This window comes from Pelodiscus sinensis, chromosome 1, assembly GCF_052426305.1.
Source record: "Pelodiscus sinensis isolate ZL-2025 chromosome 1, ASM5242630v1, whole genome shotgun sequence".
Lineage (NCBI taxonomy): Eukaryota > Metazoa > Chordata > Testudines > Trionychidae > Pelodiscus > Pelodiscus sinensis.
The window spans coordinates 66,781,959-66,800,159 of NC_143052.1; the positions used below are offsets into that span (position 1 = coordinate 66,781,959).

At 43.1% G+C, this 18,201-nt stretch overlaps 1 protein-coding gene across 2 annotated transcripts in view; it reads right to left on the reverse strand.

Annotated features, from left to right (window-relative positions):
• PTPRR (protein tyrosine phosphatase receptor type R) overlaps positions 1-17,833 on the reverse strand; it is a 222,929-nt gene extending 205,096 nt beyond the window's left edge. Inside the window, exon 1 of one of the 2 annotated variants that reach the window (XM_075931784.2) lies at positions 17,735-17,833. Coding sequence is in view for 1 of the 2 variants with exons in the window: in XM_075931780.2 (XP_075787895.1) it covers positions 6,672-6,732 (61 nt within the window). In the remaining variant the exon portion in view is untranslated. Of the gene's footprint in view, positions 1-6,671; positions 6,813-17,734 lie in introns of those variants that run through there. The other variant, XM_075931780.2, reaches the window with a different exon arrangement.
• Between the last annotated feature and the right edge of the window lie 368 nt (positions 17,834-18,201).

The following is an 18,201-nucleotide window of genomic DNA, read 5'->3' on the forward strand; positions in this document are numbered from 1 at the left end:
GATGCCACAATACTTCCAGCAACTTTTAGCTTTGTCGATGATAGGTATAGTCAGTGCTAGATTGTGGCATTTATGCCACAACCCTGAGAGGAAGGCAATGTGGAGCAACCCTGACCAGGAGCAACAATGTAAAACTGGGCCTGTCTGAGTCAGTGTCTTTCTGGGGGCTTCTCTGTGCACATTAGGGCTTAGCCCTTTTCCTCAGTGATTAGGATGGAACAGATTGTTCCCCACTTTTATTTACCAGACCTACTCCATGTCACCACCTCTTCCCCATCCCTGGTTTTAGTATACTGCTCCCTGACTGCAGAGTCTCTATTTTCCCCTAAGCATGGGACTTTTATTGTAGAAAGGTCTTTTAAAGCCTAGCAAGCATGATGTAGTGGGATGGGAGAGGGATTCTTGCATGTCCTTCTGCCCCAGCACACCCATAAAAATATGCTTACAATCTGGTTCTCATGAATTCTTAAATTGGCTAGCTCTGATCTTAGATCTAGAGTAAGCCTATAATTACTGTTTTTACATTCCAATTTCCTTCCTCAAATCATGTTCCCAGACATGAGAGTAAGTTATAACATTTACTCATTTCATCTTGAAAAGAACATTCTAATTTATCCGTTTTTAATTTGAGAGTTCTAACTTGAATCTTTAAAAAAAAAACAAAAAAAACAAAAAAAAAAACACTATTGGCCAAAACTCCCATTGAAACTACAATAATTTTCACCAGTCCTCATGTTGTGTCTGGTATATTTACAGTCCCATAAGCTTAGTGTAATACACGCAGTCATTTGCAGGAGGGATGGTAAGCACTGAAGTACAGACAGTTGATTACAGTTGGCAGGAACTGGTTTTCCAAATTTAACATTAAACACGATGTGTTGTTCTAGGTTTCCCCTCAATGTGACACACAGGTGTGTGGAGTTATGAAGGCATTCTAAGGAAGTATACGTGTCAATATTGTTACTGGATATGTTGCACAGAAACTTCCATTTTGAATGACAGTTCCCATTACAAACTAGCAGGGAGAGGTAGATGTTCACTCCATGTCTATTTTCATATGCATTGAACATAATCTAGCATACTTCTTTTAAGTTTTTCCACACGTGCAAAATTCCACTGTGAGAGATTTTCATGGTAGTTTGCTGTTATTTGGATCAGGACTGAGCAGCATCTCAAGATAACCTATGTCCATCTGTGACATAGTGGGGGTGCTGACTACTTTGAAACCCAGTGGTCCTGCCGGCTGCATTGTGTGATTCCCAATGACTCACTTCACTTGTGTATTAGCCATAGACATCCAAGTCCCAGCCTCAGAGAGAGAAAGACAAAAGAAGGTAGGCGAGGGTTGTCGCCAGGCTGTGGATAGGGCCAGGGAGTTGAGTTAGTCTCCGCTGGGCTAGGGGGAGTGAGGATGTTTTGGACCAAGGAAGTGGGTGAAGCCCCTTTCCCCCACGAGAAATAAAGCTGTCTGCCCTGGCTCCTGTGTTAGCATTGATCCTACACTACGCTGTATCTCTGAGAAGCAATAAAAACCCTTCTACTCTATTAGGTGGCTGAAAGTCACATCTTACTGCTAATGGGGGTGCAGGGTCATGAGCTCCCTGACACATTGTCACACCATCTTTTCTATCAGCATTTCAGACAAGCTTTTGGAAGTGCTGGAAACACTCGTGGCAAAAGACTGGGAATTGTCTTTCCTGGTTGCTAAGGGCCAACAGAGAAGTACTAGTCCATGTTTGAGATTATTAATGTGTTGCTTCAAGAGGAGGGGGGGATAATAATAGTGTCCGAGAAGATCTTTGCTCAAGAAACCATGCCTTAATGATGACAATCTTACCAAGTAATGAGTAGAACTGTTTGACTCCTTGGGCCTCCAACACCAGAATTGGATAACTTTAAGATATTCTGCAAAAATCACTCTCTCAAGATTTTGATAAAAGGCATATGGAAGCTATTATTTGGATGGGGTTTATTTCAGTATAGTTGGTTTTGCTTGGGCCATGTACGGTAATTATATATGTTATTCTTTGTTTATTTTAAGCCTGTTCATGGAATTCATGAAAAGAAAATGAGGCTAAATAGTTAATTAGCTGAATAACCTAGATGACATAAATGGTTCACTAACACATATTCTAGAATTAGAGGTGCTGGGCGGGGGGGGGGGGGGGAGATGAATATACCCCCTGGCTGGAAGTGGTTTCCATCACATACAGGATTATAGTGTGTTTCAATGGCTTTCAATAGCACAACTCTCTGTTCCAGATCCACTGTGCACTAGTTCTAATTATAAGATTATGTCGGTGCATCATTATATAGTCTCACAACATATAAGCTCTTGCACCAAGATGACAATAGTTTCTGGTTGTCTTGAGAGATACTAATTTTTGTTGAAAAAAAACGTGCACTATATCATACCTACTAGTAAATTATACACTATACCATTACTCTGTTTTGTACTTTTCTTCAAAGCATAATAGCAGTTAAAGGTTCATAGTGACTTGTAATCAGTTAGAATAAATACAGGCCTTACTCCAGTTGTGAGAGCTCTGTGCAAGCAGATTTCTTCTCCTGAACATTGCCCAATGCATCACTGGGACCATAAAGGGCCTACTTCTATCTTGACTTCAGTGAAAATTGCAGTGGTGTATCTAAGAGTGTAACTGGATTTAATTTGTTTTCCACGTGCTTTTAATGTTTTATTGACAACAGATCTAAACTCAATTCAATTCACTTTTTTTTTAAAATGTAGAAATTTGAGATCCTCTTATGGTGACAAATTTTCAGCTTCTTTGCAAATATATATCCTGATATTGGAGCACAATAGTAATAGAACAGCTTTCCCATGGCAAATCCATTTCTCAAGTATGCAATGCAATACCTTTCAGTTACAAAGAACTGAAATACGTTACAGAATCAGTACCTTTTTGTTGTAGTAATATCTCAATTCAATACAAAAACATTTTCTTCTAAAAACTATTAACATCCTGATATTAAGGACAATATTGTTAGTGTATCTGCTGATGAATATCTTAGCATCTTCATACACAGAAGTCGGCTTCATGCATTTTGAACTTTGGAACTAAATCATATATGAAAAACTAAGTAGTTTCCACCACAGAGCAAAGCAAAATGACAAACATATGGATTACCACCAATCAGTAATGGTAAATGAAATATATGTTTATGATACCAGATGAACCCTTATCACAGAATCATCATTCATAATTCACAACTGTACACTATGCTCCAGAATGACATGAGCCAAATGACTTACTCATCTTTCACTTCAAGTGAAAATGAGAGAGCTCTTAATTGCTTAAAGTTTACTATGATAGTAAAAGTCAGGAGGCTCAGTAATATAGCATCTTAAATGATACAAGAATATATATGTAGTCCTGGGTGGAGCAGGCAGAACTCTCATCACTGATGGACACTGTGCGCATTATGCCAAGACTGATTATGGCTTATCAAAGATTTTCATGCTTTTTCCTAAGCAATTATTTACCAGAATGGTATGGGAAACAAGATAGGACTAATATATGGGTCTCTGCTGTTTTCTCCATTGTTGTGATCATTGGAGTATTTTATTTAAATGCTAATGTTCATGAACAAGCATTCCAATGTACTACATATTTGAGAGAGTCTGTCCGTCCGTTTGTCTATTTGTTCAAGAACTCCTCTTAAACAGTAAGAGCTAGGACAACCAAATTTGATATGCAGCTTCCTCTTATCATAACTTAAAGCAAGATTAGGGTTCGATTGTGCGAGGACAAAAGGATGCATCTGAAATACAACTGTTTCTCATACAACAGAAAGGGAGGGTTCTGGTACTCTGGTAGAAAGGAACAGTTATAATGTATGATTGTGAGAGCAGCAAGGGGTCAAAGATGGGAACCAGGTCAATTATAACCCCATTCGGGCAGCAGGGGGCACGGATGGAGAAAAGGACAACTATTTATTATATATTTGAGAGAATTTTCTGTTTGTGTGTCCCTCACCCAGGGGATATGCACCCCCTCCCCTTCTGGCTGTGCCTGCTATAGTTGCAGTGGCCATGGACAGGTGCTTCTCACCTGGCCCCAAGCTGCTGTGGTGGGAGAGGTCTGGGGTTGTTCTCTCCTTGGAGTCACCTGAATACTGAACCCCTCATCCCTCATCCTACCCAAGAGCAATGATTTATATGAAGAAAAACAAAGATAATTTGAATTAAAGAGCTGAGCAACACTGGGTAAATCCTCTAGTTAACTTAATAAAACAAGTTAAACTTAGTAAGTCAGTTATAAATTTTAGTTAGCTTTTTCATCATACTAACAGAAACTGGTCTAAGTGAGGCAGTCTGTGCAGTTTAGAATTAATAGTGGATAAATACAAATTTAGAAGGCATATTACACCACTAATGTTACATTAATGTTATATTAAATTGATAATCTGTATATGTCATTTTACAAAAACAATCTAAAAGCAGATTAAGGATTTTCATAAAATGGATTTTAAAATACTCCTTATCCTTTAAACAATAATCTCTACCACACACATAGTGTAAAACAGCAATATATGACTCTCCAAACCACTCAAATACAAAGGAATAACATGATTGAAATCTTGTCAAAGATAGTCTGATTTACTGTAAGAGTAAAGTACTAAAACCCGAGGATAACAATTTCTTGAGGCTAGATTAAACAAGATGATGCCATGCCCATTTATCTAGCATATTAAATAATGTATACAACTATTATCGTAATAGATAACCATGAATTATTTATAACTATGTTACATTTCTAGTGGTATTACTTTACCCTGATGTGTTTCTAAAACCTTTCATCCCATAATAAAACATTTCATGTTAATGGCACACTGAATCGCTGTCCTAAAAAAGATGGTTTGTGGCAGCAAAAGACTGTATATGTACTCTCATATTCATAGAGTCATTCATAGATTGCTATAGCCAAAGGAGACCATTGTGTTCATCTAGTCTGACATTCTGTACATCACAGGTCACAGAACTGTCCCAGAGCAGATCTTTTAGGAAAACATACAATCTTGATTTTAAAAATTTAAATATGGAGAAACCACCACAACCCATGATAAATTGCCCCAATGGTTATCACTCTCACTTAAAAATATATGCCTTATTTGCAGGCCGAATTTGTCTAGTTGTAACTTGCAGCCATTATATTTGATTTTATATTATATATATATATATATATATATATATATATATATATATATATATGTGTGTGTGTGTGTGTGTGTGTGTGTGTGTGTGTGTGTGTGTAGGCTGCAATGATGTTAAGTGACGTTATAAGCAGAGCACAATAGCCATTTTCTATGTTAGAAGTAGAGATATAGCAGTATTACGTAATTATATTAATTACAAACAACATTTAATTATACCTTCAGCATATCTTTCCTTTCCTTCTAAAGTAGTGACAATTCAGTTTAAATGATGGAAAGTGAGGAAAAAGACTCTGGAGAAAGGGTAGGTTTTACCCTTAAAAATTAAGACATATAATTTTACTGAAAAAATACAGCAAATGATTATCAAATGAAAATGACACTTGAGCTGAAAAACTGTGTAATATAGTTCTTCATTTAGAAAGGTGGTTAAAGATGCCCATATTTTGCCAGCTAAGCAGGAGAGGATTTATTAACGTAGCTACAGGACTTCTGCACAAATGACTGCTGTCGCAGCTGAAATTTCTCTGTCTAGAATCCAGTTTCCACGCTTGAATTCAAGTGTCAATTTCAAAAGATGAGAAATGTTTTTAAACTTCCATCGTTCCAAAATATTTAGAAACCTATGTGGCTAGTGCTCCAAATCCCAAAGCAATAGTGACGGAAAATAACAGGCAGTATCCGTACCTGTTAGAATATCTTTAGGGACAACAGCTGAGGTGCCGTTTAACTGGGTTTTTATTTTTAATTATTTGCAACCCTGTTGAGGATAGCTACTATTACGACCTAATCCCGCTCGGTGACATTTGGCCTCGCACACAGTTTTGCCCAGATGTGTGTTTCAGTACCATGGTCAGCAACCACCGGAATAAACACACGGTACTGAAACACTCCTCGCGCTCTCCCTTTCTCCCAAACCCTGCTCTATTGGCGGAGCAACGGCAAGAGAAATAGCCAAAGAGGCGGGGATCTCTCCAGGTACCTGATTAGAGCCATTAGTTCGGCCCTTTGCATCCCGTTCATGGAGCGGGGGGGAAGAGGCAGAGACAAAACAAAGGCATCTGTGGCGCTTCCACTTCAACAGCCCTCACTAGCGCCAAAGAGGGAAGACGCTGTAGCTAATGGTTGCAGCAGGCGTTAGTCTAACCATTGCTCTCCCCACGTGCTTTAGTATGTGCAAAGCTACATCCATGTTAACGCATGGGGTCGGGGGGAAGGGGGAAAAACTCCCTGTTTAGACTCACGCAAGCCTCACTGCTACCCGCAGCCAGCATCTTGCACTGTCTTTGGCAGGGGCGCATTTAGCCCCGACCCTTGTCACTGCCCTGCAACAACAGGTGCTGTGTCAGCTCCATTCGCGGGGGCTCTTTGAAACATGCGGGTCTCCCCAAGCTCAGGTTAGGGAGATGCTCCGCACAGCTCCGTCCCCTGGGTGGCTCGGCGCCTGCCTGTGTGCCTGGGTCCCAGGCGGCAGCAACCGCGGCGTGGCGGCTTACCTGCAGCCTGGAGGTGGAGCAGCAGGCACGCGACGGGGAAGCAGGCTGCTGTCCGCCGCATGGTGCTGGCCAGGAGCTGGAGGCAGCCGCGATCCGGCGGCCGCTCTGTCACATTCTCCGCCCCAGCAGGTTTTGAGCATGCCTGGGAGCGGAACCGCGCATGCGCACGCGGCTGCCCTCACCTGCTCCCGGAGCACCAGTGGCGGGGGGGCGCAGAAACCGCGCGAGGGGCGCGCGCGCAGGGGGCGGGGCAACACTGGAAAGGGGCGGGGAGAAGGGACAGAGGCGCAAAACCCCGGCGGGGGGAAGGAAGATGGGGAGCAAAACCGGGGTGGCGCGGGGAGTGAAGGGGAGCACAAGAGGGCAATGAAGCGCGGGGGGAGGGGGATGGAGGGATGGAGGGATGGATGGCTCCCCAGGAGAGGCAATGGGGGAAGTGAAGAGATGAAGGAAGCAGGAGACCGCTCTTAAAATGCCGCCCATTGAGCATAGTCACAGCAGAGTAAGAGAAGGGGGCATTTTCCTTTTTGATTTCAAAATCTAACAGCACTGAGGACTCTCTCCGCTCCCGCCCGCGCGGTGTTTGCCTCTAATTCTGCAGACCCAGTACCAGAGCGCTCAGATGGGCACCTTTACTACTTCACCTGACTTAGCATGTCTGCAGGCTCTGTGAACAACGTGTGGTTTTAGGAATACAGTTACAACAAACATCCCCTTGCAAAACCCCGCCAAAATAAAGGGCTGAAAGAATGAGAGAGAGGTTAGGACTGACGGGAAATAAAACAATGTTTGTCTGGGAGCTAATCAGCTCTGTGTAATGTGCTGATTCACACATATTCATATTGCTACCAGAGCCTACTAAGATAAGGTTCTCTGGCCATCTCAACCTGCCAATCTTGATATCAAACCCTCCTAGCAGAAGCCATATAATTTGATGACACGAAAAAAAGTTTAGTTTCCAAACGGTAATTGGACTCAAGATAAAACAGCCCCATTTAAAAGTTCAGTTTATACGATCAAAAAAGCAGCTGGAAACCATGAAACTTCTAAACCTGATGAAAAATGGAAAATGTTTCATCCCTGCAAATGGTTTTTCCACAGACTACTGTTTGATATAAGGAAGGTATAAAGCAGAGTTTTGACAGTGGGGGACTTAGGGAAAAGTGGGAGGCTGAAAGAGGGCTGCGGGTGTTCCTTTTCCTTGCTTGGTTTAAACTGAGAATCAACAATTTTTGTAATGATTTTCCTCACATAACAGGGGGAGGAACTGAAGAACACCCTGAATGTTCTTGTTTTTGTGGATCTGCTAATTTAGCTTCCTTACCAATCTCCACACTGCTGTCCACACGTATATCATGCAGTTTACTCATTTTCTTGATATCATTGTATATGGTAGAAAAAGTCTGAAATGTTAACGGTAATCTAAAAAAACCCCACTAAATGGTTTTGCACCTCCTTCTTTGTTTCTTTTTAACTAATAAAGAATACCAGAGATCTATTTTGTTTACTCATATTGTTCCCCATTTTATATACTTTATATATCCAAATAAAGCTATAGACAATTAGTCTATGTCTACATTACAAGGTTTTTATGCAAACCAGCCATTTCTGTGCAAAAAATAGCAGAGCATCCACACCTCAAGTGCATTCTTGCACAAGAAAAATCAACAGAACAGAGGGCTTTTGCCGGTAGAGTTATTCCTCTCCCCACGAGGAATAACTCCTTTTGGAGCTACAGCTCTTGTGCAGAAAGACAGGTATGGATGCTCAGGAGGGGGTTTTGCACAAGAAACCCCTATTGGAAAAAGTAGAGGGGCTCTGATGGCCATTCTGTGAATGGCCATCAGAGCTTTCTTGTGCAAGAGTGTCCATGCAATGTGGATGCTCTCTTGTGCAAAAGCACATCGCCTTTGCGATGCGCTTTGAGGTGTGGACGCGTTTTTGTACAAGAAGTTTTTGCGCAAAAACTCTTGCTCAAAAGGTTTCTTGTGCAAAAACCCTGCAGTGTAGACTAAACCTTAGAGAACTAGGTAATAAGGACAGAGGTCACTATGGGTATGTCTACACTGCATTGTAGGTCAAAATAAGATTCACAATTAGAGCTACACAGCGTATCTTATTTCGATATTATTTCAAAATAGCTTATTTCAAAATTGGCGCTAACTACACAGCACTTATTTCAAAATAAATTGCTATTCCAAAACGTCCCTTACTCCTTGTGGAATGAGGTCTACAGGGACGTCAGAATAATGAGCCCATTATATTTTGAAATAAGAGGCATGCTAAAAAGATGCAGAATAGTTATTTTGGGATACCTCTGGAGTGTAGACATAGCCTTTTAGAGTTTGAATGGAAGGCAATTCGACAGTCACCCAGACAGTGTTCAAGAAGGGTTTCTCTGTACCTCACATTAGTTTGAAAAGTGTGAATTGGGAGTGCTTTGTTCCAGGTGGGCCTTCAGGGGCTGATTGGATTAGAGGCAAGGCTTTGAGATGGGCCTAGCCAGCAGTCTTATAAAAAGGCAGCCAGAGACAACTCAGTGAGCAGCCAACAGGGCAGCAGTCAACAGGGGAGTTTGCCTGGGAATTTGCTCGGGGGGAGCCCCATAGTGTTTGGTTGCCTTTTTCTTAAATTTTGTTTCTCTCCTGCCCTTCAAGGAGACATTTAAAACCATCTGAGGAATCTCTCAGTAGGAAGGCAGGTATAGAGAGTGATAGGTCTGCTGTTGTTACCTGCACAGCATGTGCCATGTTTGTCTTCCTCCCAGAAGATAGAAGGGATTTCATCTGTACTAAGTGCAAGCTGGTTGCCATTTTGGAAGAAAAAATGAGAGGACTTGAGGCCCAAGTATCAACCCTACATTCCATCAGAAAAGATGAAGACTTCTTCGATAGAAGGCAGCATTTAATGCTGCAGGCACAGCAGCCTGAAGAACCAGTGAGGGCAGTACAAAACAAGGAAGAAAACTGGCAGCATGTAACCTCCAGGAAAAGGAAGCCAGCTCAGGTATCCCCAATTCTAGTAGATGTAAGTACCTGCTTTCAGGCTCTCTGCCCAGGCACTACTGTGGAGAATGCTTTAGCAAGGACCTCTCAGGGAACAGATCAGAAGGAGACACCATCTAACAGAAGTCATGGGATCTGTAATCCTAGGGATGGGGGTTCCACAGCCACCACCCCCAAGAGAAGAAGACAGGTGGTGGTGGTCGGGGACTTCCTCCTAAGAGGGACAGAGTCATCCATCTGCAGACCAGACTTGGAATCTTGAAAAGTGTGCTGTTTACCAGAAGCTAGAATTCAGGATGTGATTGAGAGTCTTCCAAAACTGATCAAACCTTTGGATTGCTTACCCCTTAGTGCTTCTCCATGTGGGAACTAATGATATGGCCAAGAATAACTGAGCAGGTCACTGCAGATTATGTAGCACTGGAAAGAAGGATCAAGGAATTTGAAGTACAAGTGGTGTTTTCATCCATCCTCCTTGTTGAAGGAAAAGGTCCAGGTAGGGATCGTTGAATTGTGGAAATAAACCTGTAGTTGCGCAAGTGGTGTCGGAGAGAGAGCTTCGACCATGGGATTCTCTTCTGGGCACAAGTATTGCTTGGAAGAGATGGGATCCACCTAACCAAGAGAGGAAAAAGCATCTTGAGGAGAGCTTTATTGGGTGATGGTGATCTAAGCCCTGAGGTAAGTGGGGAAGTGGGATACCAGGAAGAAACACAAGGAGGAAGAAGCAACAAAGGAGGACCCCTGATTTAAATGGAGAAGGTAGGGCAATCAACTAGTTATCTAAGGTGTTTTTACATGAATGCAAGAAGCCTGGGAAACAAACAGGAAGAATTAAAAGCTCTGGCACAGTCAAAGAACTATGATTTGATTGAAATAATGGAGACTTGGTGGGGTGACTCACATGACTGGAGCACTGTCATGGAAAGATATCAACTGTTCAGGAAGAACAGACAGGGGAGAAAAGGAGGAGGAGTTGCACTGTGTGTAAGAGAGCTGTATGATTGCTCAGAACTCCAGTATATGGAGGGAGAAAAGCCTGTTGAGAGTCTATGTGTTAAGTTTAGAGGCAGGAGCAACAGGGGTGATGCTGTGGTTGTGTCTCCTATAGACCACCAGATCAGGTGGATGAGGTAGATGAGGCTTTCTTCAGACAACTAAGAGAAGCTTCCAGATCACAGGCTCTGGTTTTCATGGGGGACTTTAATCACCCTGACATCTATTGGGAGATCAATACAGTAGTACACAAACAATCCAAGAAGTTTTTGGAGAATGTTGGGGATAACTTCCTGGTACAAGTGCTAAAGGAACCGACCAAGGGCCATGCGCAGCTTGACCTGCTGCTCACAAACAGGGAGGAACTAGTAGGGGAAATAGATGTGGGTGGCAACCTGGGAAGCAGTGATCATGAGATGGTAGATTTCAGGATCCTGACCAAAGGAAGAAAGGAGAGCAGCAAAATACACACTCTGGACTTCAGAAAGACAGACTTTGACTTCCTCAGAAAACTGATGGGCAGGGTCGCCTGGGATGCTAACATGAAGAAGAAAGGAGACCAGGAGAGCTGGATGTATTTTAAAGAAGCCTTATTGAAAGCACAGGAACAAACCATCCTCACACACAGTAAGAAAAGCAAATATGGTAGGTGACCAACTTGGCTTAACAGTGAAATCCTTGGTGAGCTTAAACACAAAAAGGAAGCTTATAAGAAGTGGAAACTTGGACAGATGACTAGGGAGGAGTATAAATATATTGCTTAAGAATGCAGGGAGTATACGAAGGTGAAAGCACAATTGGAATTGCAGCTAGCAGGAAGATGTGAAGGGCAACAAGAAAGGTTTCTACAGGTAAGTTAGCAATAAAAGTGTGATCTGGGAGCGTGTGGATCCCTTACTGGATGAGTGAAGTAACCTAGAGACAGATGATGTGAGAAAAGCTGAAGTACTCAGTGCTTTTTTGCTTCTGTCTTCAGAGACAAGGTCAACTCCCAGACTACTACACTAGGCAACGCAGTATAGGAAGGAGGTGGGCAGCCCTTGGTGGAGAAAGAACAGGTAAAGAACTATTTAGAAAAGCTAGACATTCACAAATTCATGGGTCTGGATTTAATGCATCTGAGGGTACTGAGGGAGTTGGCAAATGTCATTGCAGAGCCTTTGGCCATTATCTTTGAAAAATTGTGGAGATCGGGAGATATCCCGGATGATTGGAAAAAGGCAAATGTAGTGACAATCTTCAAAAAAGGAAAGAAGGACAATCCAGAGAACTATAATCCAGTCAGCCTTACCTCAGTCCCTTGAAAAATCATGGAGTGGATCCTCAAGGAATCCATTTTGAATCACTTGGAAGAAGGGAATGTGATCAGGAATAATCAACATGGATTCACCAAGGCAAGTCATGCCTGACCAATCTGATAGCTTCTAGGATGAGGTAATTGGCTCTGTGGACATGGGGAAGTCAGGGGATGTGATATACCTTGACATTAACAAAGCTTGTGATATGGTCTCCCACAATATTCTTGCCAGTAAGTTAAGGAAATAGGATTTGATAAATGGACTATAAGGTGGATAGAAGGCTGGCTAGATTGTTGGGCCCAACGGGTAGTGATCAATGGCTTGATGTCAGGTTGGCGGTCAGTTTCAAGTGGAGTGCCCCAGGGATCGGTTCTAGGGCTGGTTTTATTCATCCTTTTCATTAATGTCCTGGATGAGGGGATGGATTGCACCTTCAGTAAGTTTGCGGATGACACTAAGCTAGGGGGAGAGGTAGATATGGTGGAGGACAGGGATAGGGTCCAGAGTGACCTGGACAGATTAGAGGATTGGGCCAAAGAAATCTGATGAGGTTGAACAAGGACAAGTGAAGAGTCCTGCACTTGGGGCAGAAGAATCCCAAGCATTGTTACAGGCTGGGGACTGACTGGCTAAGTAGCAGTTCTGCAGAAAAGGACCTGGGGATTACAGTGGATGAGAAGCTGGATATGAGACAATAGTGTGCTGTTGTAGCCAAGAAATCTAATGGCACATTAGAATGTATTAGGAGGAGCATTGCCAGCTGATCTAGAGAAGATTATTCCCCTTTATTTGGCACTAGTGAGGCCACATCTGGAGTATTGCTTCCAATTCTGGGCCCCCCCACTACAGAAAAGACGTGGACACATTGGAGAGGGTCCAGCGGATGGCAACAAAATGATTAGGGTGTTGGAGCACTTGACCTACGAGGAGAGGCTGAAGGATTTGGGCTTGTTTAGTCTGCAGAAGAGAAGAGTGAGGCAGGATTTGATAGCAGCCTTCAACTTCCTGAAGGGAGGTTCCAAAGAGGATGGAGAGAGGCTGTTCTCAGTAGTGACAGACAGCAGAACAAGTAGCAATGGTTTCCAATTACAGTGGGGGAGGTCTAGGTTGGATATTAGGAAAAACTATTTCAATAGAAGGCTGGTGAAGTACTGGAATGGGTTACCTAGGGAGGTGGTGGAATCTCCATCTCTAGAGGTTTTTAAGTCTTGGCTTGACAAAGCCCTGGCTGGGATGATTTAGTTGGGGTTGGTCCTGCTTTGGGCAGGAGGCTGGACTTGATGACCTTCTGAGGTCTCTTCTAGCTCTATGATTCTATTATTAGTATTGACCATAGCATTAAGAGTTTTAATATTCATAAGGATTGCAGCTGTTGCAGATTGTATGGGACAGACAAAGAAAGAAAATCTCCACAATAATTTTCAAAGTATTTATTAAATGAGCCCAGCTTAACTCAGGATGGCAAACCTGATCTGAAGTTCAATAAGAATGGAATATTGGGCTCTTATTGGTCTTTATTGGCAAGAAGATGAGCCCCTGTATGTTTAATTAGCTTGAGTGTCTCTACTTTTCTGTCCAAATATAGCACACTAAACAGCTCTGGAAAAGTGCGAGACGACATTAGATAGCTTCTTGACCAGTTTAAGATGAGACTATGCATGATTGTTTTCTTGGTTTGTTTGTTTCTACTATTTGGAGTTCTAGAAAATTTATTCACTGAATACTATTTTGATAAATGCTCTCTACTGATGTACAGCATGTGGGTATGTCTACACAGCCAAACCGCTATTTCAACATTAATTCGAAATAGTGGAGCACTTATTTTGAATTTGGTAAACCTCATTCCATGAGGAATAACACCAAATTCGAAATAGCTATTTTGAAATAACTGCTTTGTAGACACTTAGATCGAAATAGAGGGCCTCCAGCCTCAACCAAGAACACTCCTCTCCCTCCCCCTCTGCCTGGAGCCCATAAAGGGATTGACTCTGGCCACAGTGCCTGTGCCAGCTTCAAGCCTGCCAGTTCACAGCCAGCAGTCACTGCCCCTGACCCAGTGGCCCCAAAACATGAGCCAGCAAGCCACTGGCAGCCAGCCCTCCGCTGCTCCCCAGAAGCAGTCTGCTGGCTACCAGTAGCCTGCAAGGGCCCAGAGAAGGCGGGCGCCTTCCTGGTCCAGGGTGGAGATCATGGACCTTATTCAGGTTTGGGGGGAATGCCCCCAATGTCCATGATCTTCACACTAGATGGAGGAACACAGCTGTCTATGGCAGGATAGCTGCCAGCCTGGCCACCAAAGACCATATGTGAACCCAGGAGCAGATTTGCATGAAAATCAAGTTGGTCCGGCGAGACCCCCAACCCTGAGCTTTCCCTCCCCCTTCTTCCCGTTGCTTCTGGCTTCCAGCTCCTCCCTCCCAGGTTTCCCCCTCCCCTCTCCCACCTTCTCTCACCTCCTTTCCCCAGTCTCACCAGAATTTCATTCCCTCCCCCCAGGTTTGTTAATTAAAGAGAGTTTGTATTTATGAAAATACGTGTATTATTTGACATCAGGAAGGGGGGGTAGGGAAGGGTAAGTGGAAGGACGTGAGGGAGGAACAAGGCACAAGCCCCCAGAGGGGCAGACCAGGGAGGCTCTTAGTGCTCCTCAAGGTGGAAGCTCTCCCGCAGGGCCTCCTGGATACTGACAGCCCCCCGATGGACCTCCTGGATGGCAGCCTGCAGAAAGTGCAGGCTCACAGCAACATGTCCAAGAGAAGCACCAGGGATCCCAGGGGCAACTCCAGCTCCATGTTGCAGAGTGCTATGGTATCCCGAGTGAAGTCAATCAGAGCACGCAGAGACATAATGCTTTGCTGTCCCTCATCGAGGTAGACAAGCAAGCAGGGAAACCTGAGAACTGGCTGTCCAGGGGTGTCCCTTTAAGCACAGACTTCAGATAGCCTCAGGCAGCAGTCCCACACAGTAAGCCCTGATCTGGTGCCCTGCCAGAACTGGTTCCGGCCAGCCTTAAATGCGATTCAGCCTCCACTCAGTGTGGACGCATTATTTCAAAATAGCAAAACGCTATTTCAAAATGCATTTTGTGTGTAGATACATTATTTTGAAATAACTGATGGTGTAATGTAGACATACCCTAAGGTATTAGCTAAAGCTTCACAGTAATTCCTCCTACCTACTAATATCACCTTCTGTGTCTAATTTGTTGTCTTCTGCTGAGAAGTGGTATTTGATATTGATGAAAATAAAAGTAGTATACTCCTAGGGTATGTCTAGACTGCATCCTTCTGTCGGCAGAGGGATGCAGATTAGACAGGTCGACATTGCAAATAAGGCAGAGATTTAAACATCCTGTGCCTAATTTGCATAAAAATGGCTGCCATGTTTTCCCAACTCAGCACTTTGTCAGCAAAAAGCGGCTGTATAGAGGGGTAATCTGTCGAGAAAGAAAGCCTTTTCTCACAGTTCCCTTATGCCTCCTGCAAGGACGATTACAGGATCTGTCAAAAAACACTTTCTTTCTCGACAGATCCCCCTCTAGACTGCCGCTTTTTGCTGACAAAGTGCCGAGTCAGCAAAATGTGGTGGACATTTTTATGCAAATTAGGCACAGGATATTTAAATCCCTGCCTTATTTGCAATGTCGACCTGCCTAATCTGCATCCCTCTGCTGATACAGGGATGTAGTCTAGACAGACCCCTAGTGTTGAAGAGGTTTTATTTTTATAACTTGGCACCCCAGCAAATTGTCTTTTCTTTTCTAGGAACCATTTTGTATGGAAATGAAGTTTCTATTGATAACAAGCATCCTTGACTTAGAAGGAGAGTCCAGAGCAAGATTATGAATGGAAAAGATTAACAACCAGAGATGAGAACATCACACTTCTGACTAGAACAAGGGATATTTACATGCACTAGATTCAATAGGCTACAGAAACACTGTGTGGGAACATTGCGGGAGGGCTTGTAAAGAGAAAAATAATCAGGTGAATGTGCATGCAAAGGCCAAGGATCATTTGAGAAACTAGGAGAGTTTAAAGAGAACGGAAGATATAGCTATATCTGTGAGATGGGATTGTTTTTAATAAACATGGCATAGAAAGGCAACCATTCTAGGAAAAGGAACAGGGATTAATTTGTGTACCAGAGATTGCACTGAGACGAATATATTGCCTCTCAGAGCTGAGCAGCTACCGCAATAGTATGACTCCATAGCTGGAGGCTGAATAATAACTGCAAATGCATTCTACAACATTTCTAAGTTATTTTTATATGTATATTTGACAGGACTACCAAAGACAGGAGTGGGTGGGAACAACACTTAGCGATCACTACTGTGTCCAAGAGCCTGTGAAATGCTGCAGTGTTAAGACACACACAAAGACTCCAGTAGTCTTGTAGAGAGAATGAATGTAACAATCTTTTATTCTCTGAATTATTCACCTACATCTATAAGTATTGTGACAAAGCTCCTATGAAAACTGAGTGGGTCCTGTGCTTCCTGGTGGATTTTGTTTGCCTAAGAGGCTCACAGCAGCCCACAGTTTTAAGTATGACACCTAGGATTTTAGCTTAGAACATAAGAATGTAGAACATAAGAACAGCAAGACAGAGTCAGACCAAGGTCCAACGAGCCCAGTATCCTGTCTGCCAAGAGAGGCCAATGCCAGATGCCCCAGAGCACATGAGCACAACAGAATCCTCACGTGAGCCTTCTCCTGTCATTCATTTCCAGACAAACAGAGGCTAGGAATACCACTACTACCCATCCTGGTTAATAGCCATTGATGGACCTAACCTCTATGAATTTATCTGGCTATTTTGAACCCTGTTAAAGTCCTAGTCTTCACAACCTTCACTGGCAAGGAGCTCCACAGGATGACACTGCAGGGTGTGAAGAAAAGCTTCTTTTTGTTTGTTTTTACACCTGCTGCCTATTAATTTCATTTGGTGACCTCTAGTTCTTATATTATGGGAACAAGTAAATAACTTTTCCTTATTCACTTTTTTCCACACCACTCATGTTTTTATAGACTTCTATCATATCCCCCATTAGTCTCCTCTGTTCTAAGCTGAAAAGTCCAAGTCTTTTTACTCTCTCTTTATATGGGACCCGTTCCAAACCCCTAATAATTATTGTTGCCCTTTTCCAATGCCAATATATCTTTTTCCAATGAGGCAACCACATCTGTATGCAGTATTCCAGATGTGGGCATACCATGGTTTTATATAGAGGCAATAAGATAGTCTCTGTCTTAGTCTCTATTCCTTTTTTAATGATTCCTAATGTTCTATTTTCCTTTTTTGACTGCTGCTGCACACTGAGTGGATGTTTTCAGAGAACGAGCCACAATGATTCCAAGATCTCTCTCTTGAGTAGTTGTAGCTAAATTAGTCCTCATCACATTATATATATAGTTGGGATTATTTTTTCCAATGTGCATTACTTTACATTTATCAGCATTAAATTTCATTTGCCATTTTGTTGTCCAGTCACTTAGTTTGGTGAGATCTTTTTGAAGCTCTTCATAGTCTGCTTTTTGTTGAGTTTGCTGTTTGTTGAGCTTTTTTTGTCATTAGCCAGCATATAGTAAAACAGAGAATAAACTCCACAGTCCTTCTCCCCCAAGTGGAAATGGGTAGGTGGGTGTTGGGGGGAACCTGGGCCCACCCTCTACTTTGGGATCCATCCCAGCACCCTGTAAAATTAACTGCTGTATGAATCCCCAACACCTGCTACAAGACCCCAGGCTCTTCCCCATACCTTCCTTCTCTCTGGTTCATCCTCCTAGTGCTCAGCTGTCATAGCCTTTCCTTCTACTCCCAGCAGCACTGTCATCCATCCTTTCAGCTACACACACAGCCCAACTTTTGGCAAAGCTTCTTCTATAGCCAGTCTGAATTAGTTTTCTTTATTACCCCCAGATGTCCTAATTAACTTAGGCTGCCTGACTCTGCAGGCCTGGTCAATTAGCCCCAGGTGTTCTACTGCCCCGATTGCCTCTGCTGGTTCTAACTCTCCCTGTTACTCTGGGAGCAGAGATCTCCTCAGTCTGAGGCTAATGTTTCACCTTTCTATTCCTCACCTTGTCTGTCTCTAACCTGACCCTGTCACAGTCTCTGTTCTGCTCCCCCATACACCCCTCTCTTCTCTCCACTTGCTTTGTTTGCAGGCAGTTTCCTTCCTCCCCCCACCCCCACCTCAGCCGGCAGTAGGATCTACTGGGTATG